At 38.9% G+C, this 24273-nt stretch overlaps 1 protein-coding gene across 1 annotated transcript in view; it reads left to right on the top strand.

The window, feature by feature from the left end:
- LOC113919171 (mitochondrial intermediate peptidase) overlaps nucleotides 1-24273 on the top strand; it is a 175415-nt gene that overhangs the window by 23638 nt on the left and 127504 nt on the right. Inside the window, exons 8-10 of the mRNA XM_027587945.1 lie at nucleotides 1567-1615; nucleotides 3161-3221; nucleotides 6167-6219. Of these exons, the coding sequence (XP_027443746.1) occupies nucleotides 1567-1615; nucleotides 3161-3221; nucleotides 6167-6219 (163 nt within the window). The remainder of the gene's footprint in view (nucleotides 1-1566; nucleotides 1616-3160; nucleotides 3222-6166; nucleotides 6220-24273) is intronic.

Raw genomic sequence — 24273 nt, forward strand, 5'->3', positions numbered from 1 at the left:
GTTAGGCTATTGTGCAGTCACATAGGATGTGACTTGTGTCCTTAAGGAATTTAAAATTTAATTGGGGAGATCAGTTATATAAAGATAAGTAATTATATAGGTCATTGTCTTCTCTGTGCCAAATGAGTGGTACATACAGACAACACAATACTGTAGGATTTTAGGAGTTCAGGAAGTTTGTCAGATGCATGTGTGCTTGTTGAGGGTTTCATGAGGGAAGTGAAACTGGAAATCGGAGGTGAGGGAATGGTGAGCTTTCAGCAGAGAGAAGGAAGAAGGTAGGATATAAACAAGGGTTAAGGTGGGCATTCATGTGACAGGTGAATTAGGAAATAATTTTCCAGTGAGGCATTTATTGATTTTCATGGGCTTTCAGACTCATTCTTTGTAACATGACAATTTTTCAGGTAGGTTATTTGAGGTAGATTTTTCATATTTAAGATAGCTAGAAAAACAAAAATGGGTGAAAGTGAGTAAAAAATGTTTAGAAATAAAAAGCATGCACAAATGTACTTGAAAATACTTCTCTATGGCAGCTGATATGATATCCTGAAATAAGATTTCATTTTTAACGAAATGATGGTTTTTCTCAAAGGTCTAATACCATTTAATATGGTGCATGAGGCAGTGTTTTCAGGATTACTATATACAAGGCTTGTTAAGGATCGACAGTGGCAGGAAACCCCATGGCTTCTTGGTTTAGGTTAACCCCCATTCTTTTCTCAGGCTTTTATTTTACTCAGAAAGAAGATAATTTAAATTGGAGATGGCAGGAAACTTAAAACCATATACAAGATTATCTGGAAAATATAGAAACAGTGTTTGTGGCAAACTCTAAAATACATGTGAAAGCTCTCTATACATAAATCAATGGCAAAAAGTGGTAAATTAAAAAATACACATGAAAAATTCCCTATCATGGGAAATAATGATAGTTGCACTATCTTGCCTTTATGAGTTTGTAATAAATATATGACGACTATGGCTGAAGTATTTAAGGACTTAAAAAAAAATCCTAGCAGAGGTTAAATTTCTAACATTCTAATTTTGGCATATTTTGTTTTGATATTGATCCTGAATAGATTATTCTCAGCTGTAGATAAAAAACAAAAATAGTCCAGAAAAACATTGATTTTTAAAACCCAATTTTTAGTGAATCATGCTTCTAAATTGTACTGATTTTTATGAACAAATCAGAGTCTAGCTATCTTTTTAAAACTCAGGATAAATTAGAAAGGTCTAAAAAAACTTATTTTTTCTCTTACACATATGAGTATATAGAAACACATTGAAATTTTGGATTCTTTTTTTTTTTGCTCTCCATTCATTCCTCACCTGGGGGATAATCGAAGGCTTTGGATTATTACTATTTTGTTTAATATGTTTTTTGATAAATTGATCATCATCATCTGGACCTATTATATTAGCAGCCCTGGCACGCTTTGAAAATGAGCACTTTAGTGGCATTGTAGTGCATAGATTATGACCATTGCATTCTAATTTTAACAGATATGTTCATTTTATTTTATGTAATTAAAGACATTTTCTTTTGGGTTTCATTTTTAGAGACTGTCATGCAGTTCCTTGAGAAACTATCAGACAAACTTTCTGAAAGGTTAGTTTTTATTCTACTCTTTAGAGTGTGTATCATGTGGTTTTTTTAAAAGGAGACTTGATTTATAAAAAAATTAGGAGGTGACCTATTAAAAATACAAGTATGGGAATATCGGGTCAGATCTGTGGACTAGTCAGCAGGAGATTGGATTAACTATGAGGGATACTTAAAAAGCACATAGCTGTCTTCCTAAGGTGACAGTTTTGAAAACTTGGACTGTCCTCTCTGATGAACTAGTTCATTGCCTTAGGAACCCGTCATTGATGTGTAATTAAAAATTTTTTTCCAAGCCTTTTTGAAACTATATGTTTTCAACTCGTACCACCAATTTTATAAGAAGTTCATAGTGTTTCTCTTCTTTTGGCCTAAATATAGGTGGCTCCTGGATGTGGTAAATTGATCCGTGGTTTGGATCTTAAGAATGATCTGCCTCAACTTTCGTAGTTCTCTGTAGTGAGTCCCTTTGTTGTATTCCTGCCTTTCTGTCTTTGATAGAATTACTTGTCCTTCACTGGTGCTCTTCTAGTGCTTTGCTGAGTGGCCATACTCCAGCAGCCTTCAGACATCTAGGATTCCAGGAAGAGGCATGTCATGGTTGTCTCGTAATGCTGTTGAACATTTCCTTTGCCTTTTTGACTACATCAAAACGTTAAATTTTAGCTCAAATTTCCATTTTCTGTTTTTATAAACTCATGCCTTAGAACCCAGTCCTCTCTGATTTGGACTATATTTATAAATTCTAAACTTTTCTTTTAATCTAGTGAACCATTGTGGCTTTGATTTAATGAAGAGGCAGTGTTAATTATGTGGTTAATTGAGAATTTTCTCTACTTTGCTTTATTAGTTAAGTGGTAGTATTCTTTCTTCCTTTGTATGTAACTGTGGATTATATTTTGAGCAAACACGTCTTCAGGTTTTTACAGTTATATATAGGAGTTAATTCTAGTAGAAACTTCGTATTCTATAGATGTTAAGCACATATTTGATTGTTGTCCAGCTAGAGTTTTTCTGTAGGGGAAAAATTATTAATCATAATTTTAAATATAATCTCTGTTCATATTTTTTAATAGAAGGAAGTTTGCTGGTTATAACCTTTACATGTATCTGTAACATTGCTAATTTTTCCAAGCTTTAATATTTTCAAGTCCTGTATCTATTTGCTAGGATATTTTCTAAGGTAGAAATTGCAGTAATTTACTGATGATATATTGCTGTCCTTTCTAACACAGATAAAATTTGGATTAATACTGGTTTACATTTGCACTACGAATTACTTCCAATTTTATCATGAATACTGGAAAGTTACATGAGAAAAAGAAGTTCTTTTTTAAAAAATTATTTAAATTCAATTAACATACAGTATATTATTAGTTTCAGAGGGAGAGTTTAGTGATTCATCAGTTGCATACACCCAGTGCTCATTACATCAAGAGCCCTCCTTAATGCCCATCACCCAGTTACTCCATTCCCCCAAGAAAACTAATTCTTTAATAATGTAATTATTAAAATTTTGTCCTAACAATGAATGATAAACCTGTTTTACAGAACTATAAAAGACTTTGAAATGATACGAGGGATGAAAATGAAACTAAATCCTCAAAATTCTGTAAGTGACAATTTTGGAATATTTTTATTATAGTATAAACAGTCTATCAGCTGAAGTCCTTATCTTTTGACTCTAGAACTTTCTTGTGATATGCTAAAGGTGTGTATGTTCTTGTTTCTGATCCCTGGTCTTGGTTCCGATCCTTGGGTTTGGTGAACAAAATACTGAAATAACTTGAAATACTTGATCCATATGTCTGAGTTTGACATTTCCAGGAAATCCAGTATTTTTTTGCTGGTTAGTTGACATAATACTCACGCATGGTCATCCGCATATACACGCCTATAAATGTATATTAACAACGTATGTTAATATACATTCACGCAAAGGCTGCTTCCTTTGTACCAAAAGTGGGCTTCTCAGTTTGAAGCAGCCTTTAAGGAGTCTCAGTGGGGGATTGATCTGGTAGGTGGCAATTTAACCATCAGTGTTAACATCGCAGTTTACTTTCTTATTTGCTAATTTATGGAGCTCAATTAAATCGATGTTGACTTCAAAGTATACCCCACCTTAACACAGGAGCCCTACATGAGACCTGCTATATCTCTAACCCTATAATCCTTGTCTCGACAAGCCCTTCAGGTTATTTATTACACCCCCATCCCCATCAGTTAATAAATCTTGTAGATTCTACCTTTCTGAGAACTCTGTGTTCTTGCCTCTCCATGCCTATTGCCACAGCCCTGGTTCAGGTCATTGTTACTTCTCACCCAGATTATAGTTGTAGTTGCTGAACTGGTTTTCTTGCTGTTTGTTCTGGCTCCTGATTTGGACTGCTTAGCAACGCGCCTAGTTCAGTGTTAGACGTACTAGGTACTCAGCACTTACTTGAAACATGAATGAATGAATGAATGAATGAATGACTTGCCACCAGAGGGATTTTGCCAAAAAGCAGATCTGATCTTATCACTCTTTTGTTTAAGAATTTTCAATGGCTTGCTGTAATTCTCAGATTTACCTTAGCTTTCCCACCAAGGCTTTCCTAATTTTGCTTCTACCTGCTTCTCTAGCCTTATCTTCTGCTGCCCCTTTAAGTTCAGTTACTGTCCCTTGTTGTTCCCTACTGATAATACCTGTGTGATGCTCTTGTGCTTTTTTTTTTTTTTTTACCTACTTACTGCTTTGCTTGCCCCTGCTTTCCTTTCTTTTGTTTTTTAATTCTGACTGATACTTATGTGCCAGCAACTATGGTGGGTAGCTTGCTGTCACTCACAAACACCATACACAGGAATGCCTTTCCCTCTTTCTCATCTGGATTCAGTGTGCCCAATCTTCCAAACTCAGCTCCAGCTTTGTCTCCTCCCAACATTGCCTGACCTTCCACTGTGATTTAAATACCCTTCTCATGGGCTGTCTTTCACATAGGACAACATCATGCATATGACCTATCGTACTCTGGTTGTGGAGTCAATTTTTCTGCTTCCTAGACCATTATCAGCTCCTTGGTACAGGGATTAGGTCTTACTGGGTTTTATTTCCCTAGAGCCTGCACTCTCTGGTACATAGCAGGTAGTAAATGGTCATCTGTTGGAGGAAATATGTCCCAGGAACTGAACGCTTGGGGGCTAGAGTTTCGGAGATGCTGGGAGAAGGAAAGTAAGCCTGTACATGTCTTACATTGTCTGATTTCATGGTAACAGCGTGATCATGGAATATGAGAAAGCACACCTTGTTATTCAAGGAGATAATGTCTGAACTGAAAATTTAAAGGATAAATCAAAGGATAGAGCCAGCATTCATGGAGCTCTTACTCAGTGCCAGGTGTTCTGTTAATAGTTGAAGTGCATTAAGAAATGCTGTTACTGAGGCACTACGTGTAGCTGACAGTGTTCAGGCTGTCAGGACGTAATAGGAAAAATGCGAACAAAGTCCCTGTCCTCAAGAAGCTTACATTCTAGGGGAGGAAAATGGATAGTAAGTACACGAAATAAATATGTGCTGTGTTGTATTGTGATAAGGGCAACAGGGGAGAATAATGCGGAGAAAAGGGGATGGCGGTTGCTCTTTTCTAGGGACTCGTCAGGGAGGACCTCTTATGTGAGAGGACCCTTGAGCAGAGACTTGAAAGAGATGAGGCAGTGCCCCGCAGCAGTAATGCAGGGCAGACCCTTCTCCACAGAGAGAGCAGATGCCCCCTGTGGTCACAGAACAGTGAGGAGACCAGTGTGGCCAGAGTGGAGCGAGGGAGGGCAAGAGCGGCAGGAGGTGGGCTCAGGGTACAGGGGGGTGGGCTCAGGTCATGTAGAAGGAAAACGGGAAAGCATTGGCAAGCAGAAAGAACTTTTCCACATTGTACAATAGTGTGGATTGCACACTTGAGCCCAGGCATTCTGACTTCACGGCCTGGGCTCTTAGTCACTCCTGTCACCTGGACAGTTTATGGGCAGGAGCATCATTCAGGGGTTCAAGCTTTTCTTCCCTTCAGTATTCTGTACCAGCTGTCAAAACCAACTATTGGGACAGTGCTTCTTTATGACATATTTTCTTTGCCAAGATTAGAGCTAATTCTCCCTTCATTACACTTGAAATTGTTGCTTTCATTCCGGGGATCCACCCTAAGCTTCCTGCTTAGATTTAGAAAGAACTCTAATCTTACCTTTATGACCCTAATCTTACCTGCAGTATATTTTATGGATTGATACATGGGTTGCATTTTGGGAAAAATTTCAACGTGGCTGATTTAATCTATTAATGTTGACTTTTATGTTTATATTTTACATTATTTACCTTTTCCCCAAATTCTGGGATTATGTTTTATTTATACCTCTGTACTCATTGATTACAGGGAAGTCGGAATAAAGAGGTGGGCATTTCATGAATTTTCAGGGTTTTTATAACACTTTTCTGATATTATAACAGGTTTACATTTTATAAGCTGGCTAAATTTTTGATAAAAATTGTGAAGTAGTCAATAACTCTCATAGCAATGAATTTTCCCATTGTAGGAATTAATGCCTTGGGATCCCCCCTACTACAGTGGTGTGATTCGTGCAGAAAGGTAAGTTTTTTTGGAGAAATCCTCATCTATGAGAGGGAAGAAAGAAACTAATATTCATTGAGCACCTTGCACATTAGTTATGCAACTACTGTCTTCACTCAGTTGCCCACATCATAAGCCTGTATGCTCTCAAGTCCAGGCCCTGTGCTGGCGTGGTCTGCGTTTGCCCACATGTTTTTGATCTGGATTAAACCTGTGCTCTCAGTCATAGGATCATGCATGCTCTACTGCTCCCCCAGAGCCTGTTCTTCTATGGCTTGTGCCATTTCCTTGTTTAAAACTTTTCAATATCTCCCTGTGGGGTCTGGAATCTGGCTTCTCCCTGTGTGTAGCTTCTAGGTTCCCTTACTAGACTGAGCATTTTGGGGGCTGGGACTTTGCTAGAACCCCGGTTGTCTCTTGTTTCTGGCCCAGGTTGGGTGCTCAGCAAATATATGTTGAACCAGTGAAGGAATAAGTAGTCCTTGGGATGGGGCTGTGTGATTTTGTTTTCTCATTTTTATTTGAACATATTGTGGACACTTTCTTGGCACATCTGGAAGGATATATGTGAAATAAAGATTTAGGACAGCTTGATGTGAGTACTCCTCTAGCCTCCATATTCTCCTGTGTTTATTATATTATGACAAACTAGTAGGTATGCTCTTTTCCCTAAATATGCCCTATTTCTGTCGTTTTTATAGTTGCATGTAAACCCAAGAAATACAGAGGCCTGTTCAAAGTGAACACATTTAGAAATGTTGATGTCCCAAGCAACTTTACATACACAAAAGGAATTAAAAAAAAAAAAAAAAACAACTCCGATCCTACCCTTCAACAGATTTTTAACATTTTTCTCTTATACTTCCTTTTTGAGCTCCTCAGCTTTAACCCAGAGTGTTAAGATAGATTTAGGTAATGGAAGAAAATAAAAGCTTTGTGCCTTTTTCTTCATAAAAGCATGTTGGCATATATCATGATAATATGCTTATTTGGTTGGTATTTAACTTTAAAGTCTTTTTGTTACTATGCATTATTTGGGCATCAAGTGAAGGGTAGTTAAATACCTCATTAAAATTAGACTTTTTGTTTATTTTAATGATTTTTTTTATATTTGTCACAAAAGCAGAAAACAGTAACTTTTGGTGTTCTTTTCTTCACCGGTAGGAGGAGGTACCCTGAGATCAGTTAGTGTGTTAAGGAGCTTACCCACTTAATATTCATTCATTTTCCTCTCTGTGGCTTCTCTGTGACATCTCTGTTCCTTAGACTACTCTTACTCACAAAGCATATTGTCTCATAATACTTTGTCAGCTACTGTTTTTTATACATATATCCCAAATTCAGCATGAACCACCTTTTCTATGGAAGCACATAAACTGTTACTCAAAATGTGTAATCATTTGATTATGATAAACAGTGAATGCTTAGAATATATTATAGCTTAATATAATTATTTCACAAATACGTTTTATGGCTGCAGAACTTCGGACTTTGCTCCCTGTCTTTACATCAAACAATACAATTTACCTTTTCAAATTTTTTCAAAGAAAGATTTGGCTTGGTTGCTTGGCCAACCAAGATCTAGCGTAAAGGAACACTAGAATTTTTTTATCAATGCCTTCCATATAAAAAAAGGTTTTAAAAATTTTTTGACATTGGAAAGTAATGTAAAATAGAGGTATTTGTTTCTTTCTGATTTTTGTTACTGTGATTTTTACATGGTATTCCTCTATTTCATGTCGCCCACCCCTGATTATTTTAATGAATGCCTTAGCCTTATATTTAAGTGATATTTTTGTCATTTAGTTTTATTCTGTAAGTGTAGGATGCCCAAATGGTGGTTCTATGGAAATGACATATGAATATTTGAAGACTTGGAAAGCTATACTCAGTTGTAAAGTATATGCATTAATTAGGAGTATGAGAGAGATCCCTGAGAAGTCTGATAGTAAACTTAAGTAAAAGACATTGAATAAAAGATAGTGACTTTCTCTTCTCCATTTCTACCAAAAGTACAATATTGCAGAGTCAGTGTTGCTGACTGACTCTGGAGTCAGTACTTAGAGATCGCTGAGCCCCCAGGTAGGTTGGGAGTTCTCCCCCTGTCAGCCACAGGGACAGGGTCTCACTGTCCACACAGGCCATTGGAGAGAGTAGGAACACCTGAGGTGGCATGGCCGCACGGTCTGGAGCACGATCCCTGAGGTCTGGGCGGCCTGGATGAGTTCCGGCTCCACCACTAATGAGCTACACAAGACCTTTGGAAAGTTACTTGTCCTCTCTAACCTCTCAGCAAAGCCGTCTATAAAATGGGAGTTGTAATAGTCCCTACTTCATAGGTCAGAAATAAATGAGTTAATGTTGGTATCATTAGTACTGAAATAATATTTTTATATGGAATCGGCCTTCTCTGGACACTGTTGTAGAGGATGATCTACTCTAACAGATGCTTTTGAAGTGTTCTCTAGAATCTTTTGAGGGAGAGGTCACTGTCTCTGAAGACTTCTCTAAGAAAGCACTCATCTAAAGTATAATGAACGTATCAAATTAGTTGTCAAATGCTCGTCAGAGAAGCTTTTAATGTTGGAGAAAGAACATGGGGACAGGGATGTCCACCTTGCCTGTGCTTCCCAGGGCATCGCTGTGTCCCGGAGGGAGGAAGCCTATGTCTGGCTGGCAGGACAGCTCACTTTTGGTCTCTTTCCTCTTCAGGGTCATGGGATAGCCACTGCCTTCAAAATAGAATTGGAGCCGTCCTTTGTGGCTTCTAGGATCTGGTCACAGCCCACTTTTCTTTACCAATGAGTACACCCCCCCCCCCCACAGTTATTTGTGGGGTCTGGCCCGCCCTTCTGGTCTTTCTTATCACACCTCTTCCTTTATAGTTTTCCTCAACCAGACTCTCTGCCCCATTTCAGATCCCTCTCTGTCTTGGGCAGAGTGTGTGTCTGGCGGCTGCTAGCGTTCCCCTCGCCTTTCTTTGCTATCTTCCCTGTGAAATTTTGCCAAGAGTTCATGAAACCTCCAGGTCTGCCACGGTCGCTGTAGCTCCTGCCACCACCATGCTTACAGCCCACATGCGGCACACTTGACCTTCTAACAATGTGTTCTTTTGGTGTCTTAGGCTAAACGTGTCATGTCAACCATACCGTGAAGCTCTTGAGAACAAAGTGTGTCTTGTTTCTTCTATTTGAAGTAAAATGTGGCATATACACTCTGGACTCTCAGTAAATGCATATTATTTGATAGCCATTGTTCAAGACTGTCTAAACCAATAATTGGAAATCCTTATTAAAAGCAATCTGGTGATACATTTTTTTGTAAAGAAGAATATCATATTTTTGTGAATGGCCCTTTTCATCTCTCAGATTTATTGAAAGCAGTGTGACCCTCAGGAGGCCTTCAGAATGCTCATTTGTTGACAGAGGTTTCTTTTTTTTTCTTATGTTAATCACCATACAGTACATCATTAGTTTTTGATGTAGTGTTCCATGATTCATTGTTTGCGTATAACACCCAGTGCTCCACGCAGTACATACCCTCCTTAATACCCATCACCAGGCTAACCCATCCCCCCACCCCCCTTCCCCCTAGAACCCTCACTTTGTTTCTCAGAGTCCATAGTCTCTTATGGTTTGTCTCCCCATCCGATTCCCCCCCCTTCATTCTGACTGGTGTGAGGTGGTATCTCATTGAGGTTTTGATTTGGATTTCCCTGATGCCGAGTGATGTTGAGCACTTTTTCTTGTGTCTGTTGGCCATTTGGATGTCTTCTTGGGAAAAATGTCTGTTCATGTCTTCTACCCATTTCTTGATTGGATCATTTGTTCTTTGGGTGTTGAGTTTTATAAGTTCTTTATAGATTTTGGATACTAGCCCTTTATCTGATATGTCATTTGCAAATATCTTCTCCCATTCTGTTGGTTGTCTTTTGGTTTTGTTGACTTTATTTTGCTGTGCAAAAGCTTTTTATCTCAATGAAATCCCAATAGTTCATTTTTGCCCTTCCTTCCCTTGCCTTTGGCGATGTTTCTAGGAAGAAGTTGCTCCGGCTGAGGTCGAAGAGGTTGCTGCCTGTGTTCTCCTTTAGGATTTTGATGGACTCCTGTCTCACATTTAGGTCTTTCAACCATTTGGAGTCTATTTTTGTGTGTGGTGTAAGGAAATGGTCCAGTTTCATTCGTCTGCATGTGGCTGTCCAATTTTCCCAACACCATTTGTTGAAGAGACTGTCTTTTTGCCATTGGACATTCTTTCCTGCTTTGTCGAAGATTAGTTGACCATAGAGTTGAGGGTCCATTTCTGGGCTCTCTATTCTGATCCATTGATCCATGTGTCTGTTTTTGTGCCAATACCATACTGTCTTGATGATGACAGCTTTGTGATAGAGCTTGAAGTCCGGAATTGTGATGCCGCCAGCTTTGCTTTTTTTGCAACATTCCTCTGGCTATTCGGGGTCTTTTTCTGGTTCCATACAAATTTTAGGATTATTTGTTCCATTTCTTTGAAAAAAGCGGATGGTATTTTGATAGGGATTGCATTGAATGTGTAGATTGCTCTAGGTAGCATTGACATCTTCATAATGTTGGTTCTCCCAATCCATGAGCATGGAACGTTTTTCCATTTCTTTGTGTCTTCCTCAATTTCTTTCATGACTATTTTGTAGTTTTCTGAGTACAGATTCTTTGCCTCTTTGGTTAGATTTATTCCTAGGTATCTTATGGTTTTGGGTGCAATTAATTGTAAATGGGATCGACTCCTTAATTTCTCTGTCTTCTTTCTTGTTGTTGGTGTATAGGCATGCCACTGATTTCTGTGCATTGATTTTATATCCTGCCACTTTACTGAATTCCTCTATGAGTTCTAGCAGTTTTGGGGTGGGGTCTTTTGGGTTTTCCACACAAAGTATCATATCACCTGCAAAGAGTGAGACTTTGACTTCTTCTTTGCTGATTCAGATGCCTTTTATTTCTTTTTGTTGTCTGATTGCTGAGGCTAGGACTTCTAATACTATATTGAATAGCAGTGGTGACAGTGGACATCCCTGCCGTGTTCCTGACCTTAGGGGGAAAGCTCTCAGTTTTTCCCCATTGAGAATGATATTCACTGTGGGTTTTTCTTAGATGGCTTTTATGATATTGAGGTATGTACCCTCTATCCCTATATATACTCTGAAGAGTTTTGATCAAGAAAGGATGCTGTACTTTGTCACATGTTTTTTCTGCATCTATTGAGAGGATTGTATGGTTCTTGTTCTTTCTTTTATTAATGTATTGTATCACATTGATTGATTTGCAGATGTTGAACCAACCTCGCAGCCCAGGGATAAATCCCACTTGGTCGTGGTGAATAATCCTTTTAATGTACTGTTGGATCCTATTGGCTAGTGTTTTGGTGAGAATTTTTGCATCCGTGTTCATCAAGGATATTGGTCTGTAATTCTCCTTTTTGTCTGGTTTTGGGATCAAGGTAATGGTGGCCTCATAAAACGAGTTTGAAAGTTTTCCTTCCATTTCTATTTTTTGGAACAGTTTCAGAAGAATAGGTATTAATTCTTCTTTAAATGTTTGGTAGAATTCCCCTGGGAAGCCATCTGGCCCTGGGCTTTTGTTTTTTTGGGAGAATTTTGATGACTGCTTCAATTTCCTTAGTGGTTATAGGTCTGTTCAGGTTTTCTATTTCCTCATGGTTCAGTTTTGGTAGTTGATACATCTCTAGGAATGCATCCATTTCTTCCAGATTATCTTAATTTGCTGGCATGTAGTTGCTCATAATATGTTCTTATAATTGTATTTCTTTGGTGTTGGTTGTGATCTTTCCTCTTTCATGATTTTATTTATTTGGGTCATTTCTCTTTTCTTTTTGAGAAGTCTGGCCAGGGGTTTATCAATCTTGTTAATTCTTTCAAAGAACCAGCTCCTAGTCTCGTTGATCTGTTCTACTGTTCTTTTGGTTTCTATTTCATTGATTTCTGCTCTGATCTTTATTACTTCTCTTCTCCTGGTGTGTTTAGGCTTTATTTGCTGTTCTTTCTCCAGCTCTTTAGGTGTAGGGTTAGGTTGTGTATTTGAGACCTTTCTTGTTTCTTGAGAAAGGCTTGTATTGCTATATACTTTCCTCTTAGGGACTGCCTTTGCTGCATCCCAAAGATTTTGAACAGTTGTGTTTTCATTTTCAATTGTTTACATGATTTTTTTTAATTCTTCTTTAATTTCCTGGTTGACCCATTCATTCTTTAGTAGGATGCTCTTTAGCCTTCATGTATTTGAGTTCTTTCCGACTTTCCTCTTGTGATTGAGTTCTTGTTTCAAAGCACTGTGGTCTGAAAATATGCAGGGAATGATCCCAATCTTTTGGTACCGGTTGAGACCTGATTTGTGACCTAGGATGTGATCTATTCTGGAGAATGTTCCATGGGCACTAGAGAAGAATGTGTATTCTCTTGCTTTGGAATGGAATGTTCGGAATATATCTGTGAAGTCCATTTGGTCCAGTGTGTCATTTAAAGTCTTTATTTCCTTGTTGATCTTTTGCTTAGATGATCTGTCCATTTCAGTGAGGGGGCTGTTAAAGTCCCCCACTATTATTGTATAGTTATTGATGTGTTTCTTTGCTTTTGTTATTAATTGCCTTATATAATTGGCTGCTCCCATGTTAGGGGCATAGATATTTACAGTTGTTAGATCTTGTTGGATAGACCCTTTAAGTAGGGTATAGTGTCCTTCCTCATCTCTTATTACAGTCTTTGGTGTAAAAATCTAATTTGTCTGATATAAGGATTGCCACCCCAGCTTTCTTTTGGTGTCCATTAGCATGGTAAATGGTTTTCCACCATCTCACTTTCAATCTGGGGGTGTCTTTGGGTCTAAAATGAGTCTCTTGCGGACAACATATCGATGGGTCTTGTTTTTTAATCCAGTCTGATAGCCTGTGTCTTTTGATTGGGGCATTTAGCCCATTTACATTCAGGGTAACTATTGAAAGGTATGAATTTAGTGCCATTGTATTGCCTGTAAGGTGACTGTTACTGTATATTGTCTGTGTTCCTTTCTGGTCTATGTTGCTTTTAGGCTCTCTCTTTGCTTAGAGGATCCCTTTCAATATTTCTTGTAGAGGGCTGGTTTCGTGTTTGCAAATTCCTTTAGTTTTTGTTTGTCCTGGAAGCTTTTTATCTCTCCTTCTATTTTCAATGACATCCTAGCCTGATATAGTATTCTTGGCTGCATATTTTTCTCGTTTAGTGCTCTGAATATATCATGCCAGTCCTTTCTGGCCTGCCAGGTCTCTGTGGATAGGTCTGTTTCCAATCTAATGTGTCTACCATTGTAGGTCACAGATCTCTTGTCCCGAGCTGCTTTCAGGATTTTCTCTTTGTCTCTGGGACTTGTAAGTTTTACTATTAGATGTCGGGATGTTGACCTATTTTTATTGATTTTGAGGGGGCTTATCTGTGCCTCCTGGATTTTGATGCCTGTTTCCTTCCCCAAATTAGGGAAGTTCTCTGCTATAATTTGCTCCAGTATACTTTCTGCCCCTTCTCTCTTTCTTCTTCTGGGATCCCAATTATTCTAATGTTGTTTCGTCTTATGGTATCTCTTATCTCTCGAATTCTGCCCTCGTGATCCCGTAGTTGTTTATCTCTCTTTTTCTCAGCTTCTTTATTTTCCATCATTGTACTTCTATATCACTAATGCTCTCTTCTGCCTCATTTATCCTAGCAGTTAGAACCTCCATTTTTGATTGGGCCTCATTAATAGCCTTTTTGAATTCGACTTGGTTAGATTTTAATTATCTTATTTCTCCAGAAAGGGTTTCTCTAATATATTCCATGCTTTTTTCAAGCCCAGCTAGTATCTTTAAAATCGTCATTCTGAACTCTAGTTATGACATCTTACTAGTGTCTGTATTGAGTAGGTCCCTGGCCGTCGGTACTGCCTCTTGTTCTTTTTTTTGAGGTGATTTTTTCCATCTTGTCATTTTGTCCAGAGCAGAATAGATGAATGAGAGAACAAAATGCTAACAGGGTAACAACGACCCCAGAAAAAATACACTAAATAAATCAGAAGAGACCTGAAACCAGGTGAAAAGAAAGGGAAAGAAAGAAAAGAGAAAAAAAAAAAAGAAAAAAACCAGAATATGATCAGGCTGGTGCATAGATCAGTGCTAGATTTTGGGCGTATTTGATCTGTTATAAGAAAGTGCCTCCCAAATATTAAAGAAAGATAAACTTATATATATCCAAAATAAGGTAAGTACGATGAAGGGATGGACTATGACTGTAAAGATGAAAATTATAAAAGATTTTATAAAAGGATGGGGCGCCTGGGTGGCTCAGTTGGTTAAGCGACTGCCTTCGGCTCAGGTCATGATCCTGGAGTCCCGGGATCGAGTCCCACATCGGGCTCCCTGCTCAGCAGGGAGTCGGCTTCTCCCTCTGACTCTCTTCCCTCTCGTGCTCTCTGTCTCTCATTCTCTCTCTCTCAAATAAACAAATAAAATCTTTAAAAAAAAAGATTTTATAAAAGGAATTGATAAGATAAGACGTTGGTTGAAAAAAGAAAGAAGAGGAATTAAAAAAAAAAGGGAAAGAATATGATCAGGCAGGAGAGTAGAACAAAGCCATACACTAGAGATTTAAGGTATATTTTGGTCTGTTAGAAGAAACTGTATCCCAAAATTTTAAAGAGAGAACAACTTATATATATATATAGGTTAGCTACTATTAAGGGAGAGAATATGACTCTAAAAATGAAAAAAATAGAAAAGATTTTTAAAAAAGGGATGGATAAGATTGTTGAAAAAAGGAAAAAGAAAAATTCAAAAAAAGAAAAGAAACAGTTAAAAAAAATTAACTTTGAAAGACTAAAGAATCATGGTAAAAAAGCCATGGATTCTATGTGCAGTATTCCCCTAGCGCTGCAGTTCTGCCTTTCTCATTGATCAGTAAACTTGGTCTTGGTTCTCTGTTCTTGCTGATCTTCTGGGGGAGGGGCTTGTTGCTGTGGTTCTCAAATGTCTTTGCCGCAGGCGGAATTGTCCTGCCCTTGCCGGTCAGGGCTAAGTCAGGTTTGCTCGGGTTTGGTCTTGGGAGCTTTTGTACCCTGCAAGCTTTCCGTACAGCTTTGGAGGACAAGAGTGAAAATGGCAGCCTCCCACTCTCCGCTCCAGAGGAGCCGAGAACTCGGGGCCCCACTCCTCAGTGCGCCCCCAGAAAAAAGCATTCAGTCACTCCTGTCTCCCCGGCCGCACTCCGAGCTCACCTGGCCTGTGACCGAGCGTTTCTATCTCTGGCCCCCGACCCCGTGTGGAGTCTCCAAACCCAGCAGATCCCTGTGGTGCACTCCCGTGCCGCTCCTCCCCAGGGAGGAAGGGGAGTCTCCCCGGATCTGCTGGAGGAGCAGTGACCCGACTTGACAGAGGTTTCTACCAGGCTCGTTGGCTCTTAGAGTTAAGAAATCACCAGCTATTACAGGAACACAATGTAGCCTACCTGGTATCAACCAGGGGTTTTACTTAATTTACTTCAAGTTCCAATAGTAGGTCACTTGTTTGGCTGTTAACTTGGTAAAGAACCAAGAAAAGGGATACCGAAATGCTTCAGATGGGATTTTAAAAATTGGGGGTTTTAAACATCTATATTAAGTGGCTTAAAAGGCAAATGATTGAGTTTTGGTTTGAGGTTTCAATAATCTTGATTGACAAGAGTTGGCCGAGAAGCACAGGTAATGGATGAGAAAAGAAAGCGAAAATATAATAGTTTGGGTTTGAGGTTAGAAGAAGGGAACAAACTGAAGACTGCTAAATCCTTGTTAAATTCCTCTGCTTTCAAGTAAAGATTTAAATGTGTGGTTTGACATGAAACAAAAAATAGAAGGGGCTTTCCTTGATTTGAGTTTTTCTTCAAGTTCACTACAGGGACTCTTTTTTTGCTTTTATGTTCAGATCCATTTTAAGTTTCTTAAATGTTCACAAGAACCTATTAGAAGTAAGATAAGAAATTAATGTGTTTTAAAACCATCAAAGTTGATGCTGGGAAATAGTGGCATGAGTGACCTATGGACATCTTAAAGAGCACAGAAAAATCTTAATTTTTTTTTCAAGTTTTAGTGTTGGAGTCCTCATGGGAGAGGAAAAGTACTTCTTTAAATTATGACAAGAATATATGCAGTTATTTTATTTAAAATTAAATATGATTTTTGAATAGCTAGTCCATTTGTGTGGCTCGAAAAGTCAAAACAACATTACAAAGGACTCATTGAGAGATTTTGGTGTCACCCCTGTGCCTGCTCACAGCATTCCCCCTTGCCCTGCCCCATAGAGGTAATCATTTTTAAAGTTGTTTAATGTGTCCTGGTGTTTGATTTTGATTTTTAATGCTCGATGACTTTATTTCTTTTCTGCCAATAAGGAGTTTCAATGAATCATACTTAATTAATTTTGGTGCTATTTTATATAAGGACATTATTGGGAAGGGGAATTCAGTATTGTTTATTCCTTGCTAAGGTATATTCTCAGAAGTTCAAGAGCATTCGCACAATGAGATAGGAATGTTTTATGTTTTAAACTCTTCAGAAAATCCTGGATTTTCACAGACAGATGACACTGTGGTGTTTCAAGATAATTGACTTCTTTGATGTGTGAAATTGTATAGTTTATTGACTAGTGAACGTGCAGTGAGCTGGGTACTGTCAGTGTTTAAAACAAGAACCTTGAAAACTTTCAAAATAAGGAAAAATATAAAGAAAAACATAGGTAACCCCATATACTCATCTTCCAGATTTAGTAACTACCCAAACTGATGGATTTGCTTCATTTATATCTGTTTTTTTCCTTTTTCCTTCTCTTTTTTCTTCCTTCTTGTTACTAAAGTAAACCCTAGACCTCATGGCCTTTCACTGGGATGTTTTATTATGGATCTCTAAGGAATATGGATATTTTCGTACATCACAGCAGCCCCAGCATGACCCAAGAAGATTCATGGCAGTCCGTTGGCATCATCTAGTACTTAGTCCGTATTCATATGTCCTTGATGGTATCAGGTCCATTTTCTCCCAAGCAGCTTGTTGGAACCAATGTGGCCTGCACATTTCATTTGGTTTTTCTGTCTCCTGAGTCTCTTATTCTAGAGCAGGTCTGCATACCTCATGCCCCCATCCCATCTCCTACCTTCTTCATGTTACCAACTGGTTGCAGACACCAGGTTGCTTGTCCTACAGATTTCCCCAAACTTCTGGATCGATGTGATTGCTTTCTTGTGGTGTCATTTTGCTGCTTCCTCCAATCTGGATGCTATGCCCCACCCCCCATTATTTTTGGTTATTTTGTCTTACTATTGCATTTTAGGTATGACTAATTTTACATGTTACAATTTAGGAAGCTGAATGAGAGACTGTTACAAGTAGAAGTCTCGCTGCTCTTTTAAGATTTGGCTCCAGTCTCTGTGATGGGGGTTCTGTCACATGGTGCCACAGCAGTGTGATGGGGTCATCCTTTCTCTTACAACAGGCGTACTGTTTCACTTGCCCACATCTCTCGGGTGTTGATAAATTTGTACTGTATTTGTTAACTTTAATTTTGATTTATCTTAACTACAGTTTCCTTTGAACTAGGTAGCTAATCTGCACCATTAAGGAACATTGTTCTCTGATTACCAGGAAATTTGGTTGGAGAAACTTTCTTGCCATTAGCCTCAGAAGGTAAGGTAGAAACAACCAAACTGGCAATGACTGATTATTTATAAAACAGAGAGGGTAAAAAATCTTCTTTATTTTCAGTACAATCTAATGACCTGAAAGGGGAACAGGTTTTAGTATCATTCACTTCTTTACTACCTTACCTTGGTTTAACCGAATGAAACTGTAGCTTTCTCTGTGGCTTTCAAGACTAAACATTTATTTTTTATTTATTTATTATTTTTTTTTAGGATTTTTTATTTATTTATTTGACAGAGAGAGACACAGCGAGAGAAGGAACACAAGCAGGGGGAGAGGGAGAGGGAGAAGCAGGCTTCCCACGGAGCAGGGAGCCCGATGCAGGGCTCGAACCCAGGACCCTGGGATCATGACCTGAGCTGAAGGCAGATGCTTAACGACTGAGCCACCCAGGCGCCCCAAGATTAAACATTTTAAAATACCATCCGACTATCACATTAAAAGTCATGCTTAGTCACTTCTGATGCCAAAAACATTCTATTTCATTTTCTTTTGATAAAGTTAGAAATGTTTCCCTGTACAACATTGTTACCTACTCTGCTCCTGTTCAGCGCACAGTCTCCCTAGCCCGCCCATGCCCTCTGTCCGGCAGGCTACCGGGCTCCCGCGGCAGCGAGCCTCCCTAAGCCTTTGCCATTTGGTGCAAAGGTGCTCTCACACCCACTTTCATTTAACCTGCTGAGTAGCACAGGGGAAGACTGAAGCCTCTGTTTACCTGCAGGTTCAGCCTGGATTCACTGACTATACTTAATTGCGTTTTTATGTTTTCACTAAGTTCGATGCCAAGATGTGTTTAGAAATAATGTCCAAGTTCTTTCTTTAATCCCAGGTGCATCAGAGGTTGAAATATAAGTCTGACTCATAGATTGTGCTTCATAAGTACAGTGATACGTTGACTTTTTTTTAAAGTCCTCAAATTACAGAATTCTTAAGTTGAAAATCTCTAATATTTCTGTGCTTGTTTCAGTGATAGTGTTCCTGATGGGGATTTTGAGATATTGCTAAATTTTATGGCTCCTAATCAGAAAGACCTAATTTTTTTACCATTTTACCATGCCAATTATAATATGTTCTTGTTCTTTGAAAATTGAGAATTTGTAAATCCATAGGTAAGCATATTTTTAACAGAACAAATAACAGAGCATCTGTTGAGCTTCGTTTAGCAGCCATAGTGGGTAATAGTCATTTTCTTCCTATTTCTTTCTGAGGAAGAATAATAAAAGGAATCCAGACATGTCTTACTTCTGCAGTCAAATCAGTGGAACATCTTTACGATACATAGTAGTAAAACTCTCTTGTAAAACTATAAAAGCGTTTGAGGTGATGAAAGGGATGGCAATGAAACTAAATCCTCAAAGTACACTTCAGTTTTACTCTGTTTCTATTGGGCTGTGGCTCTGATGGGCCGTAAGGTTTTCCATGCTGCCTGTAGCACTTTTCTGTCATTTTGGGGGTCTCAAGATGATAGAGGAGGGATTTCTTATGTGTCGTGTCTATGCAGGTAATAAAATTGTGGCTGAGATGCCGTGAGCAGGTATTCACAGGCCAGCGGGTAGCTCTGGTGCTGTGGCTGCTGGCCATGGCTTGGATGGCCTCTGGCATGGATCCTCGAGGGCTTCAGTGACCTTTGGCCACTGAAACATCCTAGGCATGATCTGACACTGTGTTGCAGGTGTCGGTTGTGAGCATGAAAGGCAGGGGCCCGCAGGGTGGGTCTGCTGCCCCGTGATTGGTGTGTCATAGGGACCGTGCCTCAGGGTGCCTCAGATTGGGGTTGTAGCTGCTGGAAATTCCTTGGAGCTCTTCACATCTCTTGCAGCCTTGCTGGACCTTTTCCCATTCTGGTTGCCCTTCAAGAATTGCCTCTCACTGTGGGAGTCACCGAGGGCGTGGAGCAGCGTGCAGGTGCTGTGATCTCTCTCTTGCTGTCTGAGGTGGCTGAGTCAGCTATAAGGCAATCTTTGCTTGATCGAGCTTGTGAGCCCTCTTTGCTTGAATGCCCGGGAGCCTTTGCTGGTGCTCTTTTTGCTCCTAGAATGCCCTTCCCCCTACACCGAGGAACTCCTCTTTCAACACCCACCCCAGAGGCCACCTCCGTTTCGAACTTCTCCCCGATCCTTACATTGTCATCCTCTCTCCTTTGGCAGGCACAATTAGCCACAGCCTCGTCTTTGTTCCCAAGCCCTTGGTGCGCTGATGCCCCTTGTCACTTGTAATTATGCTTTATGGTTACAGTGCCTGACTCTATATCGAGGAGTTATCAAGCACATAATAGGTGATTAATGAATGTTCACTGCACTGATTCAGTCTTTTCGACAAAGTGTTGCTGTAGCTTATGCACGTCCTACTTTTCTGCAGGCACCACACCAGCATCTTTGCATGAATTATCTGATCATCAGGGGAGCCTGGGAAGTGTTATCCCCATTTTCCTCGTTAGGAAATTGAGGCCCCTGAAAGCCAAGTAACTTGTCCAAAGCACAGAACCAGTAAGAGAGAGAGCCATGATTTTAACTTCAAGGCTCTTTCTCCTAGACTGCCTTGGACTCTTACAGACCTGCCTGGGCCTCAGTTTCCTCAAGTAAAATTAAGTGATAATTCGTGCTCTACTTGGCTCACAGAATTATGTAGGGACTATGGGAGACTCGTGATAATGAAAGTGCTCTGCAAATTGGAAAGCACTATGCAAATGTAAGATAATAATATCCAAATAATAATAATATCCAAACCATCACAGGGATTGCTTCATCTGTTATTCTAACTTTCTTAGATATCATCAATCTCTTCTATTAACCTCTTTCCTTGCGCCTGCCAAGGTGCTAAGATATATCCCATCATTTTTTAAAAATATTTATTTATTTATTTGAGAGAGAGAATCTTCAAGTAGACTCCGTGGCTGAGCATGGAGCCCAGCACAGGGCTCAATCTCATGACCTGAGATCATGACCTGAGCTGAAACCAAGAGTCAGATGCTTAACTGACTGAGCCACCTAGGAGCCCCTCCCACATCTTAAAATACAAATAATCACCTTACCCTGCAATTCTCTCCATTTCTGCTTCATATATTTTGATGGGCTGTCATTGTGTACATGTTTTTAATTGTTATATTTTCTCATTCTTTTGAACCTTTAATTAACATTTGTGTCCTCCTTTGTCTCTTCTATAATCACTCTTATACTCTTTTGGTTACTATTTGCATGGAATATCTTTTTATGTTCTTTCACTTTCAACCTGTCTGTGTTTTTGGATCTCAAGTGAATCTCTTGTAGACGGCATAGAGTTGGATCGTGTGTTTTACATGTCCATTTACATTGTAAGGTACTGATAAGAAAGGATTTACTTCTGTCATTGTGCTGTTTTTTTCTCTATGGCTTATAGATTTTTATTTCTTCATTTCCTGCATTCCTGTCTTTTTGTGTGTGTGTTCAGTTGATTTTTTTGTAATGAAATGTTTACATTCCTTTGTAGTTTTCTTTTGAGTATATTATATAGTTTTCTTTGTGGTTGCCATGGGGATTACATTTAACATCTTAAAATTATAACATTTTAATTTTATTTTATGGCAGCTTCACCTCAGTAACCTACAGAAAGTGCTCCTTTACTGCTCTGTACCCACCCCTTTCAGTTGTTAATGTCACAAGAATTACATTTTTACACATTGTGTGCCCTAAAACATAAACCAGTAATTCTTTCAACTGCATCGGTCTCCTTGATTATATAGAAAACAACATTTAGAGTTACCAACCAAAGTTACAGTAATACAAGATTTTACATTAATAATTGCTTTTTTCTTTAATTGGTCTCTTAAATCCTGTAGAAAACGGAAAATATAGTTATAAACTATTGTTATAATAATAGCTTTTGTAATTGCTCATGTATTTACTTTAATTGACATCTTTATTTCTCCATATGATTTCAGTTACTGTCTAGAGTCCTTAAATTTCCCTTGATCATTTTTTGCAGGACAGGTCTAGTGGTCATGAACTCCCTCAGCTTTTGTTTATCTGGGAATGTCTTGATTTCTCCTTCACTTTTTTTTTTTTTAAAGATTTTATTTATTTATTTGAGACAGAGAGAGCACATGAGAGGGGGGAGGGTCAGAGGGAGAAGCAGACTCCCCACTGAGCGGGGAGCCCGATGTGGGACTCGATCCTGGGACTCCATCCCGGGACTCCAGGATCATGACCTGAGCCGAAGGCAGTTGCTTAACCAACTGAGCCACCCAGGCCCCCTCTCCTTCACTTTTAAAGGACAGTTTTCCCAGATATAGGATTCTTGATTTTTTTTTTTTTTTTTTTTTTTTTTTTTTAGCACTTTGAATGTATTAGTCCACTGTCTTCTGGGCTCCAAAGTTTGTGATGAGAAATATGCAGAAAATCTTATTGAGTATACTTTGTATGTGATGATTTGCTTCTGTTGCTGCTTTTAAGATGCATCCTTCATCTTTGGCTTTTGAAAGTTTTATTACATTATGTCTTGGTTTGGGTGTCTTTGAATTCATTTTTCTTGGAGTTCGTTGAGCTTCTTGAATGTTTATATTCATGTCTTCCTTAAAATTTGGAAAGTTTTCAGCTGTTATTTCTTCAAATATTCTCTCTGCCCCCTTTTCTCTATCGTCTCCTACTGGGACACCCATGATATGTATGTTGGTCCTTCTTATGGTTTTCCATTGGTCTCTAGGCTCTCTTCACTTTTCTTCAATCTTTCTTCTTTCTGTTCATCAGCTTTTCATTTTCCTGTCTTACTGTCACTGCTTCTTTCTTCTGCCTGCTCACATCTGCCTTTGAATCCCTTCAGTGAATTTTTCATTTCAGGTATTGTGCCTTTCAGCTTCAGAATTTCTTTTTGGTTTCTTTTTAGGTTTTTTTTCTGTCCCTTTATTGACATTTTTATTTTGTTCACACATTGTTTTCTTGAACTTCTCCACCTCTTCCTTTAGTTTTTGGGCATCCTTAAGGTAGTTGTTTTAAAGTGTTTGTCTAATATATCTGCCATTCAGTCTTTTTCAGGGACAGAGCTGTTGAATTATTTCTTTCCTTTGAGTGGGTCATACTTTCCTGTTTCTTTGTATGTCTTGTGATGTTTTTGTCAAACACTCCCCCAGCATTTGCTTGGTTTTATGTTATTGTTTTAGTTTATTGTTTTTGTGGTTTTGATTGTTGTAAGCTGTCTCTGTGCTTGGGATCAGCCTGAGATGTAAACTTAATGTCTTCTCAGCTCTTTTTGAGCCTTTCTCTGGACGTGTGCACTTTCTCATTTTCCTCACAGATGGAGTTGTTTTTGAATGTTTCACTCTTTGATGTCTGGTTCCAAAAAGGGGAAAAGAGAAAAATGAAGAAGGGAAAAAAGCATGAGTCCTTTACATCTGGGAGTCACTTGAGCTAGAGGGGGAGGCTTGCAAAATGGGGGAAGGTATAGCAATGGCTGCCTGCCTCTCGGACCTCTAAAAACAGAAGTAGCAATCAGCTGTCACAGATCCCCCAAATTTGGGGGACAAAGTCCTTTTTGCCCACCCTAATCCTACACACTGTGTGTAAGCTGCTTCAGGAATGGGTGCACAGCTGCCTGCCATGTAGCTGTGGATGGGATAGGTAGGCGCTGCTGTCCTAGGAGCTAAAATTGACCACAGTTTATACTCCAGGCCTTCCCCTGTAAGCTGAATGCCTTCAACAGACTCCAGAGTTCCAGATTCTACCAGTGCAGTTGTCTAAGATGCTTCCTTTTTGGCATCTTCCCAGAATCCTCTATTTTTTGGTTTTGTTTTTCTATTTCTTTTTATTATCTGGCAATCAGAAAGTGAATTATGTTTTTAAATCAACTTTTCTAGCTTTGAGTGCTGTGTGGTTAATTTTTATTTCTATTCATGTTCTGTCTATGGTTTAAACCTGACCTTTTGATTTTTTTCTTTAAGGTCAGTCCAGCTTGATTCAGTATCAAAACAGATAAGTAAGATATTATTTTTCACAAAACTAAGTTCTGTTTTCATATTTTTTTAATTCAGCCAGACAAGTATATTTTGAGTGTCGATGAGACAAGTGCTAACCCTCAAAAAAAAAGGTATCCTCCAGTTACCCATGGTCTTTATGATGCTCAATCTAATGTGAAAATTTGTGCTGTGTAGCCTAAAAAAGGATCTTTTTAAAGACCATTAAATTCAAATGGTGACTACTATATTAGGACCATTTCAGTTATCACTGAAGGAAACCCAGTTTAAACTAACTTATGCAGAAGAGAGAATTGGTTGACTCATGTAACAGAAATCTAGGGGTAAAGTTTAGAAACTTTTGCAACCAAGGGTATAGGAGTACTTAGATTGGCCAGGCCAACGTCCTGTGCATGTGGCTACAACTGTAGGGTCTATAAG

This window comes from Zalophus californianus, chromosome 3 (assembly GCF_009762305.2).
Source record: "Zalophus californianus isolate mZalCal1 chromosome 3, mZalCal1.pri.v2, whole genome shotgun sequence".
In the NCBI taxonomy this organism is placed as follows: Eukaryota; Metazoa; Chordata; class Mammalia; order Carnivora; family Otariidae; genus Zalophus; species Zalophus californianus.